A 15,603-nucleotide genomic window follows, 5' to 3' on the forward strand; every position below is an offset into this window, starting at 1 on the left:
AATCCTCCTGTGACTCTTAGAGTACTGTATAATCATCCTGTGACTATTAGTGTACTGTATAATCCTCCTGTGGCTCTTAGAGTACTGTATAATCCTCCTGTGGCTCTTAGAGTACTGTATTATCCTCCTGTGACTCTCTTGGAGTACTGTATAATCAGCATGTGACTATTAGAGTACTGTATAATCATCCTGTGACTATTAAAGTACTGTATAATCATCCTGTGACTTTTAGAGTACTGTATAATCCTCTTGTGGACTCTACTATTCAAGTACTGTATTATCTCCTGTGACTCTCTTGGAGTACTGTATAATCATCATGTGACTATTAGAGTACTGTATAATCATCCTATGACTATTAGAATACTGTATAATCCTCCAGTGACTATTAGAGTACTGTATACTCATCCTGTGACTCTTTGAGTAGTGTATACTCATCCTGTGACTCTTTGAGTACTGTATAATCATGTGACTATTAGAGTACTGTATAATCTCTTCCTGTGACTCTTAGAGTACTGTATCATCATCATGTGACTATTAGAGTACTGTATAATCTCTTCCTGTGACTCTTAGAGTACTGTATAATCATCATGTGACTATTGAGTACTGTATATTTATCATTTGACTCTTAGAGTACTGTATAATCATCATGCGACTATTACAGTACTGTATAATCATCATGTGACTATTAGAGTACTGTATAATCCTCCTGTGACTCTTAGATTACTGTATAATCTCTTCCTGTGACTCTTAGATTACTGTATACTCATTATGTGACTCTTAGAGTACTGTATAATCCTCCTGTGGACTCTACTGTTATATTCATGTATAATCCTCCTGTGATCTCGTGTCGATGACTGTATAATCATCATGTGCACTCTGCTATAGATTACTGTATTATATTTATATGGACTCTACTGTCAGATTACTGTATTATCCTTCTTTGGATCTATCATCAAAGTACTTATAATTCTCCCAAGGATTCTACCTTTATATCACTTTACAATCCTTCTGTTAATCTACCATTAAAGTACATATAATCCTCATATGGACTCTACCTTTTGATCACTGTACTATCCTTCTGTTGACTCTACTGTTAGAATACTGTATTATCTTTCTGTGGCATTGTGGATGTTGCACTGGCCTGATAAACCTATCTGCATTTGGGGGTGGGATGCGTATTAAACAGACCAAGACATACTCAATAAATATTTATAAAACTACTTCTGAAATAATGTGTGAATTTTTCATCAGACATGTACAACTTTACAAATAAGGGGTGGACTTTGAGTCAGACAGTTACTGCACACTTTTACAAATAAGGGGACATCTAGTCAGACAGTTACTGCACAACTTTACAAACAACGGGTGGACTTTGAGTCAGCCAGTTACTGCACAATTTTACAAATAAGGAGGGGGACTTGGAATCAGTTACTGCACAATTTTACAAATAAGGGGTGGACTTTGAGTCAGACAGTTGCTGCACAATTTTACAAATAAGGGGTGGACTTTGAGTCAGACAGTTACTGCACAATTTTACAAATAAAGAGGGGACTTGGAATCAGGTACATATTGTACAACTTTTCATCATTTTCTGTCTCAAAGATGATAGATACATCTCAACGAAAAGAATATATATATATTCATCTTTAAACAGGACTCAAATGCATCATTAATACTATATAATTAATTTTCAAAGTCTCTCAAAAAAACTGACAGAATACAAAAAAAGGTAAAGAGCATACATACAAATACAAAATGATATTTTCCATCCATCTGGGAGGGGTGATACATATCATCTAAATGTTTACAACAAATTTGTCTTTGTTACCTACTGAATATTCATTGTCACTCAACACTAAGTGCTGTCCACCCCCATCCTGTAGTCGTTACCATATGTATTAGTTTATAAGATGAGACCAACTGCAAACTGCACAGACCCAGATCTGCCATCGCATAATGCACTAGTAAATCTGGGTCTGTGCAGTCTGGCATAAGTAATCAGTACAAGAAACAACACCAACCCTGATTTGCAGGTGCATTATGCTATGGTAGATGTTGATCTTTGTTATTTGCAGTATGATTTGACTTGAACATGAGTAGTACGGTACTTCGTAAGTAAGAATTTTAGCTGCACAACTGAAAGGTGTATTATAGTCAAGGTATATGTAATAAGATTTACGCTAGATTTAAGAAATGGAGGTTTTTCTTCAGTTAGGTGTACAAAACAAAAGGTATCCCTTTTTGGGATCAAGAAGTTTGAAAACTCATTTGTATATACTTAAATGTATCCAATAAAATATACCAAGTATGAACATTATACTAGCAGTAATAATTAAAATCAAATATAAATAATTTAATTTAAATGTCCACTATTCCTTCTAAAAATTATGCAAATATTAGAACTTAATTTCTGTTTATGGAACATGCCCCCAATGCAGACCCCACGTCTATTAAAATGTAGAAATATTTTTATAAATTGCTCTAAAGCCAAAAAAATCTAATCAGGTCATTTACATACAAAACTCCCTTAATGTAAGACCCTTCATTATAACGCAGTTCCTGTTACAAGGCAAGTATGGTCATGGATCCCATTTCATTATTAGTGAAATTATATTATTATGTACTTCATTATAAGCTAGTCTCACTATGAGGTGGTGTATTCTGTAGCATTGACAGTGTTATAATAAGGGAATACTGTATGTAGTATGTACCTCATTATAAAATAGTCTCACTATAAGGCAACATAAATTATGGTTCTCATGAACAGCATTATCATCAGAAAATAGTCCATATTTATTAGGAACTTCATTGTAAGGCAGTTTCCTTACAAGGCAGTATAAACTATAACCCACATGGACAGTGTTATAATGAGGGAGTTCTCTATGGATACAATATTCACGCCAAATTGCATTTGTTTACCTCAAGTATAATTATTATTGCAAGTTCTTTGTTCAAAAAGTCCAAAAGCAAAACACAAAAATAAAACTAAAAAATAAAAGATGTGGAAAAACTTAACAACTGCTGTAATGAACTGAAAATCTAATCAGATAATTTACATGTAAACAAGTGTACCTAACTGTATTTCTTTTCCTCAAGTTCTTTTGGCTTTATCATGTGAAGGCCAAAGCAATACTTCCAAGTTTGTAAGTTTGAAATTGAAACAGAGAATATATGAATTCATATAGTAAAATAAATTTTTAAAACAGTCAGTCTTAAATCTCTTCTCCCTTTTTTTTTGGTACCTTTATTCACAGCTTTCTTAGTTTAGAGAACTGAACTTTCTTTACTAAACCCCCTCCCACCCCACCCCTGCCTTTACATATTACCAACCCCTTCAATTTAAAAAAAAAAAGCAAATGGTATATAACCTTTTATCAGGATCTGGCAGAGCTCTGAATGTGTGACACATTCCATTAGGTTTACTTAGTATAAATATTTGGTGTCATCAGCTTGGCTTTATCACCCCTGGCACAAGCCATCCATCTACCAGACTTCTACTCCTCCTTCTCAAACCTCTTTCCAAACTATACATGACAAAAAGCCATAAATTTAAACCAAATCTAAGACAGATGCTGAAAAACTTCTTTTAAAACACTTGAAATCTATCACACGGAATCTATCACTACAAAAACCTCAATGCTACAAAGCAATTCTTGAAGGAAAGAAAATCCCCTGATAGCGGTAACCCAACAGACTTCCTTGAAAGGAAAATATGACCATAGGCAAACTTCAAGGAATTCAAGTAAAAGACTTAAATTTGCCATAAATTTAAGGTGTTTACCATAATAAAAGAAAGAAAAAAGAAAAACCCAAAAATGTATGCGTTCTTCTAAGGTCAAAGATAGTGGAGGTATCTACAATATTGGTGTCATTTAACCGAAGAACTAACATATAAAATGTCAGTTAATACTACGTATTTGTACATTTTCATGTTTTATTCATGTTGCCCTACTTAAAAATTAACTTGTACCGCAAGACAGGGTCCAACTTTAAATTGAAATTAAGCTTCATGAAGAATAAATTTGAGTGAAACTTAAGGCAAAATTGCTCTAAAACATGCAAGCAAAACAAATAGCTGCATTCTCTTGTGTATCATCATAGATCTGTACGGAGTGTATCATATATACCTTCTTTTAAGTTGTGTCACACTGCAAACTGCACAGACCCAGATCTGACATTGCATACTGTGCCAGTATGGGTCTGTGCAGTTTGGAGTAATCAGTGGAACAACAATATATACCTTGATCTGCAGGTGCATTATGCTATGTCAGAACAAGATCTTTGTTGTTTGCGGTCTGACTGGACTTGTAAGCCAGGATATATGGTACTTACCATGTGCTACAGCACTAAATGAAACTGGAATATACAATGCAGATAATTTCATTCAAGCGAGTTGCACACACACTTGACCTTGCATTCGGATCTAATTAAATGTAATGAGCCACAGAGTAATTTATAAAATTATTTTGTTTTCTTTACAAAACTGTACTGTCTCAAAAGAAAACGTATAAACAATATAAAAATAAAAGTTATTTATTAAATGGGTTAAAAATAAAAGGTATGTTTTAAGAGGTATAAAAACAAAACGTATTCTTTAAGAGGTATAAAAATAAAAGATATTTTTAAAAGGTATAAAAAATAAAGAATACTCTTTAAAAGGTATAAAAATAAAAGGTAAAAGGTATAAAAATAAAAGGTAAAGTTAAAAAAATATAAAATACTTTAACTATGTGGGTTTAAATTTTATAAATTACGTTATTTTAGGAAATTAAAGATTTTCTCTGGTGGTATACATCATCATAGTTTCTTGATTCAGCTGACATTGGCTCAAATAAAAACTGAAAAGGTGGCCCAACTCAGGCAGGGAGAAATACAGAGGAATAAAAAGGGTATGGATCCCAACTCGAGCCCTGCCGACCGTATATATTTTTAAAAAAAGAAACTATAACAAAGAATGACACATACTAACACACATAAAACACCAGGCTTTATTTTTACAAAAACTAATGCACCGTTCTTTGGCAAAATTCTAAATTTATATTTATAAAAAAAATAAAAAAATAAAAATATATATATATAATAATTATTATATCCTCCTCACAGAAATAAGACAACTGGGTAAAATTTGAAATAGATGGCTATCCCAACAAATACATCATATAGCATACAAACAATATAGCATTATACACATATAGCACAAACAGATATAGGGGACCTCTAGCCAAGGTCAACTAGAGTAACCAGGGATGAAAGTTCGAAGACGGTGAATGAAACTGATTCGGAAAATCTAACCTGTAGAAAACACTAGGGCTCTAAAAAATTACCCCAACTAAATTTACTCAAAACAAATTTTTGTTCGGAATCCTTTTCTAAAGAATACAAACAACATATCAGGGGGCAAACATACTCACATAAAACAACTTTACTCTTTGGTTAAGATGGGGGGGGCATCTGTCTGGTGCCCCAAAAAGAAAAAAAGAAAAAAAAGATTAAAAAAGACTTGCTATGCAGAGTTAAGTTCAATACACTCAACAAGACTGCGTTCCCCTTTCAGTGCACAGCTGCAAGATATGCACTTTGGTCAAGGTTCACTGTCATGTTTACCCCAACCCAGAGTAAGCCCAGTTTGAAACATGTATAATCAAGGTAATTCTGACGGGCCATTGTTTGATGTTAAACACTGCCGAAGGCTAGCACTAATCCCTTACGTAAGATTGTTGTAGCTAGACGGGAAGAACCAGACATCGGAGTTGCGAAGTCACAGACAGCCAATTATCACCTAGGTGTCGAAATGTTTCCAAGATCAAAAGAAATTGCCTGAAGAAGTGGAAGTGTCCTTACTTCTTTCCCCTGCAAACAGACAGACAGGTTGAACTGGCCGCTAAGACGATTGGACAGGGGCACAGTGCCACCCAATCAGAATCGAGACAGGGGAGAGACCTTGATTTGGGTAGAATGATATCCCCGCGTTTTCCGGCAAAAGTTAGTTCGCTGAGAGAAATTACCCAGAGTGGAGGTTAGCGCAACTCCGAATAGCCATTCGTTATTGGCAGGAAAATCTTAGAGCAGGAAATTCTAAGTAGAGAGCTTCAAATAAGGTCAGTAGATATTTGTTCGGTCTTTGTGGAATGCGACTGCATTTTAATTGTTGGTCGTATGTATACTTTATTATTACTAGAATCGTAGTATGAAGAATTACTTTGTTTTGTTAATATGTTTGCATATTTTGAAGAAATGAGTTGATATTTGTAAAGAATTATATAGTTTGCAGCCGTCGTAAGAGTTAATATTGTAATTTGCTATGTGGGTATTTTATAGTAGACTAACACATATGTTCATATGATTATAGATTTTGCCATTGTTGAATATTTGTAATGTACAGACATGCGTCTGATTGTTGTCAGATTGTAGTACGATGAGATTAAATATATATGTGTATATACTGACGTGACGCAATGTACTGATGTCTGTATAACAATTCGCCGATACCATGTTATTACGCCATTGTTTACCCTGCAAGAAGTGTGTGGGAATTTTGATGTGTATGCATGCGTGACCGAAACAGTGATAGCTATCCGATGATTAATTGTCGCTATAGTGTGAGGTGAGATTCGATAAAACATGTTAACGCCTTGTGGTTTTTCACAGGAAGCTTTGAGGGACAGACCAGTTAAAGTTTGGTCCCGTAGTCTCAGATAGAGAGACGGAGGAAAACAGAAGAAAGGAGAAGAAGGTGAAGTTGAAGTCTGCGAGCGAAATTAGAGGAGGAGATAATAGAGAGGGAAAGGAGAAGTTGAAGTCTGGGAGCGAAATTGGAGGAGGAGATAATAGGGAAACGGAGACAAAGGAGGAGTTAGAGGAATGGAAAGAAGGAAGGAATCAGCGGGAAAGAGATGAGTAGATGCAAGGACGGGGGAAAATCGAACTCACACTGTAAATCACGGGATGAATTAAGCTGTCACTTGGTCGAGGGAAAGACGAGTGATTGGAAGTTATCGTTTTAAATTATCACATTTATTAAATTGTTATTGATTGAATTTCATCTTCGTGTTCTCTATAATTTAACCATCGGCATTGCTGACTGGGGGCTCAGAGCTGTAAATCTATCTCGTCACTAATTTAACTTTCTAACCTAATGAGCCAGGGTGCAACTTTCATCATAATTTAATTAAATTATATTGGAAGAACCCCACCCCAATACGTCAAAACATCACATTCACCCTGCAGTAAAAACTAGCTTTTAAAAATCCAATGGAAATCAGCATGTCTCATGGGCAGAAAGCAATTGCTAAAATATATCAAGAACAGCATGATTTTCATGGAACTGACCACTCATGCTTGGAACCAACACTTATGCATGCTCAATGTCACATTCACTTTAATTTGTAGGTTAATTTTATTCTCAAAAACAGATCTTTCACAAATATGTTTTATATCATGCAACCATATTGGAAAAGAGAATGCACATCCAATGCAGGGACCTCTTTAACAGTGGCAAAGGGAGTTAACTCTTCAAGAAATGTACATACATGTGATGGAACAATTTTTGTTATTGATGGTGTGTGCTTCAGCTCACGTTATTCACCCCAAAAAGGATTTTTTAGTAAGTGTAAGTATCATGTCATATACCGTAAGTGAAACCCACGATGGTCAACTCTGACTTACCATAGATAGTCAGCGTGGCTGGCTCACTGAGTCGGCGTGTTACAACATTTGAAGCACCACATGTGTAATTGCCCTGGTCCTCAAGTCGTGCCTGGTTGATAATTAGACTTCCCTCACTAGAAATGATGAAATTGATTTCCCTTGTGTCAATCAACTGGCCATCTTTCAACCAAAACACCTATAATGAAGAAAACTCGGGTAAAAACCTAGCTTTGCATATACATGAAGTTGCTTTTAAAACTCCAACACAAAACTTTCAGATACATCTCAAGTTTTGTTAAAGTTATACTGGTCAGTGCAACAGGGACCTTGTTTATATGGTGACCCGACAAAAGCATACAAGATATAAGCATACAGACGTAAGTGCACCAAAGAACGTGTGAATAAATGTTCTTACAATATAATGCATTAAATAAATCAAACATAAATTTGCTTTAAAAATGTTGGTTTATTTACTTAGAATGTTTATTACTCTATACCGTACAATTTACTTGTGCGTATTGTCTTCTCAGTGAACCTTCTTTTGTTGATTTCTCAACCTTATCTTTGTATGCATGCACGCTTTTGTCTTGCGTGTATTTGTTGGGCTGTTTATCATTGCACTCAGTTGTCAGCACGCTTTTGTCTTGCATGCTTTTGTTACGGCGCCTGTTTATATATGTTATTCAAAATACAAAACAATAATCTGTAGATATTTTTCTGCTGTACATTCTGTTGTGGTTAGCATGACATGTAAACATTAAGACCGACATATGCGCTTGACTCACATTAACTTGGCAGCTTGTAATTGTAATTAGAGACCATTCATATTATAATGACAGAGATGTCAAATGTCATGTAGCAGGAAATTACAAAGCTAAGACAAACCAGAGATAAAATTTTGGGAACTCTGGGGCCATTTTTTTAAAAACAGGTGTCATAAAATGATATTTTCCTGAATGGTTATTAATAAAAGCATCTGAAGAGAGTTATTCTGTATTCAATGGGAGTGTTATAAAATTTTGGAGGTAATTGTCTAAGCTAATTGAAGGGTTAGGTTTCCCAGATGAAATTCAAGGTTCAATTAATCTGCCTTGCACAACAGTCAAAGATCTGAGAGGAGCCAAATTTTAGCTCTAGGAAAAAACAAGTATTTCTCATTAGACTGTGCAAGGGACATCAAAAAAAGAGCAAGATTCAGCTGCATAATAAGGGAGAGTATCGGTCATGCACAAGGTCAGTCTCAATTGCATACAATATGTTCACTGATGTAAAGTTTTGTAATTATATTTTGAATTTTTTCATTTTAAATTCATAGTTCAATTTCCTACAGCTCAGAAAATAATCACCTATTCATCTGTCTTGAATGTGATAGAAATCATGTAGCATTGGAATTTCATGCATTACTCTGATACACATTCTGAGAACTAATTTGTCTTTTACATTATAGGAATCATGTATCCTAAAGATTTCATGTATTTCTTCTAATAAGAAATGTGAGAAGTAAATTATCTTAAATGACTTGTATCATGTATGCTGAGAATTTATTTGTTATGCATGGAAATGTATGTCACTGAATCGCTAATTAACAAGGAATGTAGTTAACACATTAACCCCTGGAGCTTTTTGTCATTTTCGCCCGAAAATCGAGTAGGAAACACATTTTGAAAGCTATTTCTGAATAGATCCAAAAACACAAAAACCCCAGTGATCTTTCAATAACATACTGCCTAGCTGTGTTAGAAACATCATGTCTCATTGGCTACTTGACTCACACATGAGCAGAAGGGTAAAAGTTGGAGATCATTTTTCTTTTTTTGTGGGGGGCTAAACGGAGCCATTATTTTTGTATGGAGACCACTCTTTATTCCAAATGCCCATCTTATCCTACTTTTTGCAAAGGCTCATCTGTCTGTTTGCAGTTCATACCGGTTTGCCTTAGATCTGAGACCAAAAAGTCTAAAATACAGACACAAAATCAGATTTCTACCACGGATGAATTTTCTATAGAAAAAAGTTGGGTCCAAAAAATTAATTTTTTTAATCTGTTATTTTGTAGTAACTAGATATTCCAGATTATTTGGTATCATTGTAGAGCTACATCTGTCTACCTTTCTATAATACCACCCACTTAAGTGTATCATGCATGACCACGACGCTACAGAGCTCGGCAGTAGGCTACTACCTCCTGTCCCGTTAAGTCATCGCTCGGGGTTAATGTGTTAATGACAAGGAGTGAATCAGGCCATCAATTCATTTGTGTAATTAAATTGTGAGTTCCTTTCAACTGAGAACTAATGGTGTTAGCATTAGGAACTCGTGTCGGCTGACACAGTTCAGCTGTATATAACTTTTGATCCAGCACCAGATACCATTCACAACTTTTTATTAAACATTTCACTTTTTAAGTATCTACAGTATTTTTCTGTACAATCCATTTTTACAGTTTTCAATGTTTACACACTTAATTTTAGTTGGCTAAACATAACATAACATAACTTAACCTACCTACCTACCTAAGTAACTAGCTAACTAACCAACTAAATACTTGTCAACTGTGAAGTGAGGCAAACACTAGCATTATACTGTGATGTAGCTCATAAAAACTTGAACTCTGTTTGATCTTGTGACTTTGCTTAGGCATGATGGATACCGTTAAAGTTCAAAGAAGGAGAAAAATTTACATTTATTTTTAAATTCTGTAATATGTCATACTGGAAAGCTATAAAACCATCATCCAATAAATAAACAGTAATTATGGGATTTTGTTCATGTAAGTTTGAGTCGTACAAAACCATCCATTATCATATATTTTCAGTGCAATAAAACATGTGACGTGGACATAATATTGATATTCTCAAAGTCAGGTTATTTTCCTTTAATAAAATGTAAAATATTCTTAAGAAAATGTGCCAATAAAATGACTATGATTTCCTAGATATTAATATCAGAATTGAAGATATGCATGCATGTGTCTGTGCATATGTGTGTGTGTCTGTGCCTGTGTGTGTGTGTTTTAAAGCACTGGTTTAGTTTCCTGAAAATTACTTGGTAAGAAAAATCTCTTCAATTAAAAATTATGACATTTATTTTTTTATAAAATATCAGTAATCGAAACAAACAACTTAAAAGTTCATACTATTTCCTACTTTTCCATCACCACCATGTGATTTCAGTTTGAAAAGTTTTCAAATTTTTCTTGAACTGTTCCTCTCAGTTGGCTTGATGTTTTTTTGTGTGCCTATGATGTGTTTTCAAGTCATTAAAAAAAAGAGACTGAAATACAACACTATACACTGTGCTTGGTCACTCCCTCCATCTGAAATTAATCCCATTGTCTTTCATGTTTATCAAAGAATTTTAATTTTAATCCATTGTTTATTTCAAACACCTGTGCAAGGCAAACATAACTGTTTAAATTTCAAGATATCTGCATCTAAGGTTGAAGTGCAAGGGATGCGCCCTGTTAAAAACTTGATTGGGGAAAATGAATGTAATGGTAAACACTCTCTGCCTGATCATTTCTGAGATAGAGTCAAATGTGGATATCATATTTATGGTACTTGGAAATCAAATATGTGGCAAACAGTTTAAATTTCAAGAGATTTGGATCTTTAAGCAGGTGCTCCACATTTAGAGCACATAGAAATGCTTTATTTTATGAAATTTAAAGATGAAATTCAAGAGCATTGTCAAATACAGGCAAGTTATGATCGATATATCATGGTGATAATTGGATTATAAACCACTGGTTTGGTACATATCAACCATTTTATCTAAATGAATAATTATTTTTATGCGAGTCAAATCTGATTCCTATCATGAAATTTGGAAAAATTCGACTTTTAAACGTTGATGCATCCCTTGCCTATACATCCGATTCAAACCTTAAAGATTTTATTTAATAAGCAAAATTCTACATTAAGGCTGGTTACTATAAATATGTCAACACTTTTGTTCTTATGACACCATGTAAAACAAAGAGAATGATTGGCTGATTAACTGACTGATGTTAACCACACATGAGTACATGAAAGACCACTTGTTGCTGAGGCTACAGGCGTAAAGTGCCTTTCCCATTGACTTACTATTTATTGCAGCCAACCTGGGCTGGTTCATGACCCGTTTTCAACCTGCAATGCATTGATTGAAAAAAAAAGAGAAGAAACTCAAAGAAGAGTCCAAAAGGGACACTTGAGAAAAGAAATGAATATTTTTATATTAAAGCCACATATATGAAATAATGTCAACTCTTCTGCACCAAGGTTCCTTGTTGGCAGCCATTTGTTTGGACAAGGTTTTGACATGAAATTAGCCATTTATCAAAAATTAAAGTATAATCATGTAATATTTATCAAAAAGAGGCTCAATAAATGTGTCAGTACTTAACCTTGACATATTTCTTTCATCACAGCCTACTCTACATTCTAGCTAGAGATCCCCAATATACCAGTTTAATGCGGTATATTTTCCAGCGTTATGCACCACAGTACATTCTCAGTGTGTTGGCACTTCTGTATTTTCCATCAGTAAGAACTGTACGGAAATTCCCAAGTAATCATGTTACAAATTTAATGGTATTAGCAGCAAGTTTTTGTTTTACACGAAAAAATAATGCCAACCATTACCTTTTTTCTTCAAAAGTTGTATTTGTCACAAATTAATTTAATTTATTACAAAAAACATTGCATTCATGATCCTTTAATCGCATGTTATGTATGCCAGTGTGGTGGCTAAATGGGACGCTGTGAAAGCTTTTTGGTTGAAATCCAAATTTTTTAAAAATTCAAGATTAAAATCACAAAGAAATGTAAACTGTTAATTTTTAGTGTATGTTAATGTATTAATGACTGTACTGGTTTGTACGATTGCATATCATCCTAAGATTTTGAGAAGAGCAGGGAGGAGGTTACGAATTTTCTTTTCAGCTGCAACATACATGTATTATGAAGTTCTTTTAACTAAAGACATTTTTTTTCTTCCAATAATATGATGAATATAATACAGTGTTATTTTGCTATGAATCAGAACAAGTTAATTTTCCAACATTGGACAGACAGACTTTTTCTTTAAAATACAAAAATAGACGACTTTTCCCCATAACATTAAACTGATGATTCCTAACATAATTGCGGTATAACACTGCACACATCGCAGTATGTTCATGAATACCACAATGTACCATGGTACAAAAAGTTGTGGGACCCGCCGGATCTAGTTCAAGCAGATACAATCTATTTAAATTTTAACCGTGGTTCATAACTTTCAATACATGGAGAGTGAATTGCAACATTAGATTTGACTCACTGAGGGATGGGCACTAAATACCACTGGGACATTTCTTTAATGTCAATTTTTTTAATGCATTTTATATAATGCATAAAATTCAATTGTGCAATACATATACCCTCAAATCATGTGACAAAAATTACAATGCATATTTTCTGAAAATTTGGCAATCCTTAAATTACTTTTAATTTTCTTGAAGAGTCTTAAAGTCTACAATTTAGATATTTAAAATAAGTTATCAAAATTGTAAAAGTACTATGTAAGTACTTTAAATTAGGATAATTGAATTTAATTAGCAGTGTGACTGAACTGCATCTTTTACTGCATGGCTTTGGCTAAAATCTGTTAACGGTCATCTGGGGATCATAGTCAATTCACCAGTGGATGTTCAAAATTGTAATTAACATGAATTAAACTCATTTTATATTTTTAAAACTTGTGCAATAATTGAAATGTTTCAAATTTTATTAAACAGTTCATCAGGCTTCAATACTTTCATGACAATTAATTAATTAATTAAATGACTGCAGCAAGTCCTGCACACTGTGTTTTTCAAGGAGGGTGCCACTATAACTCAGAGATGCACAAAAAGTAACAATCACACAATTTTAGGAAATAGTACCAGCCTCCATCCAGTAATAAAATTGTTTTGAAAGTCAAAATCAGGTTAAGATTAGACATTTAAACTCATGTATACAATGAAATCGCATGATTAATATCATGGTTTTTTCACATCAAATTTATTAAAAATAAAAGATCGGTGGTTGTATTGGATTTTTATTTCTCACGCTGATCATGATTAAAACCCATGGATGATTTGATTTTTGTTATAATCAATCACCAGTGATGAGCTGAAAGAAGCTAAAAACTTGTCAGTACTGGATATTTGGGACAGCATAGTGATTTTATAATTAACTTTGTTGTTAAAAAAAAAATCTTGAAACTTCAACTTATTAAATATAGTGTACTGTCCTACTACCCAAATTTACTTATTATATAACATTACTGTTCATTCACTCCATGGGATATGCACGCAATATATCCAGACATAATGGTGGTAATCCTATATTTTAGCTTGGCAATTTCCTTTCAAATATTGTCTTTCATATGATTTGAAATCTTGAATTCAAAACCTTTAAAAAGTGAAAGACAGTTTTAAATAGCTGTAATTAGAATTATCTGACCTTTGTGTCAATTGAGAAAAGAATGCTCATTTTAGTTTCCTCACTTTTTATCAAAGAATGTCAGCTTTATTGTTTGCTTCTCTTCAATGATTTGAGTGATGATATTAAAAGATTACATACAAAATCTGTGTACAACTGAAAGGGCCCAGAATCATATACCGACTTTAATTAACCATGCTCAAGTTCTTTTTGATTATCAAATCCCATACTAAACTATCCAGGAAAAAGCATCAAAGTGTCACCACTTCTAATTATGTAATCAAATGTCACATTTAATAAAATCATCAATATCCAAGTTTTAAAGCTTTCAAAATTTATCTTTCAACAAATCTGAACCAACACCTTATATTTTCCACTTGGCTTGTGTTAATAGGTGTTGGTTGTTCAACCAGAGAAACCAAGGATTGTCATTATTCAAGATCAGCAAAATCTACACAATATAGGATTGTCAATTTCACCAAGATTTATTTGCTTGCCAGCTGGGTCTAATTATGTGTAATTCACAACATTCATTCACGTTCAGCTATGTTATTTCTTTCTGATTTTGCAGTATTCTCTTTCTCCATGAAAAATAACAAAAAAACAACATAATAGTGAGGTGCATGTCATGTAAAATTGGCTCTAAAAATGCAGATGCAGGATGAACCTGACTACAAAAAATATACTAACCACAGTCAAATCTCAGGTTTTCCATGATACAAATAAACCAGCCACAATGAAATATCAGATTTTCCATGATACACTTTAACCAGCCACAGTGAAATCTCAGATTTTCCATGATACAAATGAACCAGCCACAGTGAAATCTCAGATTTTCCATGATAAACTTTAACCAGTCACAGTAAAATCTCAGATTTTCCATGATACAAATAAACCAGCCACAGTGAAATCTCAGATTTTCCATCCTGCAACTAGCCACAGTGAAATCTGGCCACTCTGGTGGCCTAGTGGTTAAAGCATCTGCCTCAGATGTGGGAGATCACAGGTTCAAACCATTGTCGAGTCATACCAAAGACTTATTTAAAAAAATGGTACAAACAGCTAGGCGCTGTTAGGACTGGTGTCAGGATAATGTGACTGGATGGGACATGATGCTACATGATGCCCCAGTGCTAGGCATCATTATAAATTGCCACACTGCAGACATTGTAGCATTATGACTGAAAATATTTTAAGGCTTCTTAAAAATCCAAACCACACACACACACAGTGAAATCTCAGATTTTCCATGATACAAATAAACTAGCCACAGTGAAATCTCAGATTTTCCATGATACAAATAAACTAGCCACAGTGAAATCTCAGATTCTCCATCAAGCACCTAACCTCAGTGATTTTCTCTGATGGCTGTCTTATGGTAACACAACTAATCAAGTACAGATATATGCAGTGTCAGAAGGTTTCCTCTTCGTCTCCAGCCAGGTAACATTCTTGTGTTACAGATAACCTCATTTAATAGCACACCGACTCTACCATAATCCTAAAG

The 15,603-nt window shown here is 34.0% G+C and overlaps 1 protein-coding gene across 3 annotated transcripts in view; it reads right to left on the reverse strand.

Moving 5' to 3' along the window:
• The window catches only part of LOC149802885 (netrin receptor UNC5C-like), a 265,894-nt gene that overhangs the window by 79,182 nt on the left and 171,109 nt on the right, over positions 1-15,603 (reverse strand). For all 3 annotated transcript variants that reach the window (XM_089952355.1, XM_089952353.1, XM_089952354.1), the window contains exon 4: positions 7,666-7,843. In XM_089952355.1, coding sequence (XP_089808481.1) covers positions 7,666-7,843 — 178 coding nt within the window. The remainder of the gene's footprint in view (positions 1-7,665; positions 7,844-15,603) is intronic.

Source organism: Sinohyriopsis cumingii, chromosome 3 (genome assembly GCF_028554795.1).
Source record: "Sinohyriopsis cumingii isolate HCF-2022 chromosome 3, ASM2855479v2, whole genome shotgun sequence".
In the NCBI taxonomy this organism is placed as follows: Eukaryota; Metazoa; Mollusca; class Bivalvia; order Unionida; family Unionidae; genus Sinohyriopsis; species Sinohyriopsis cumingii.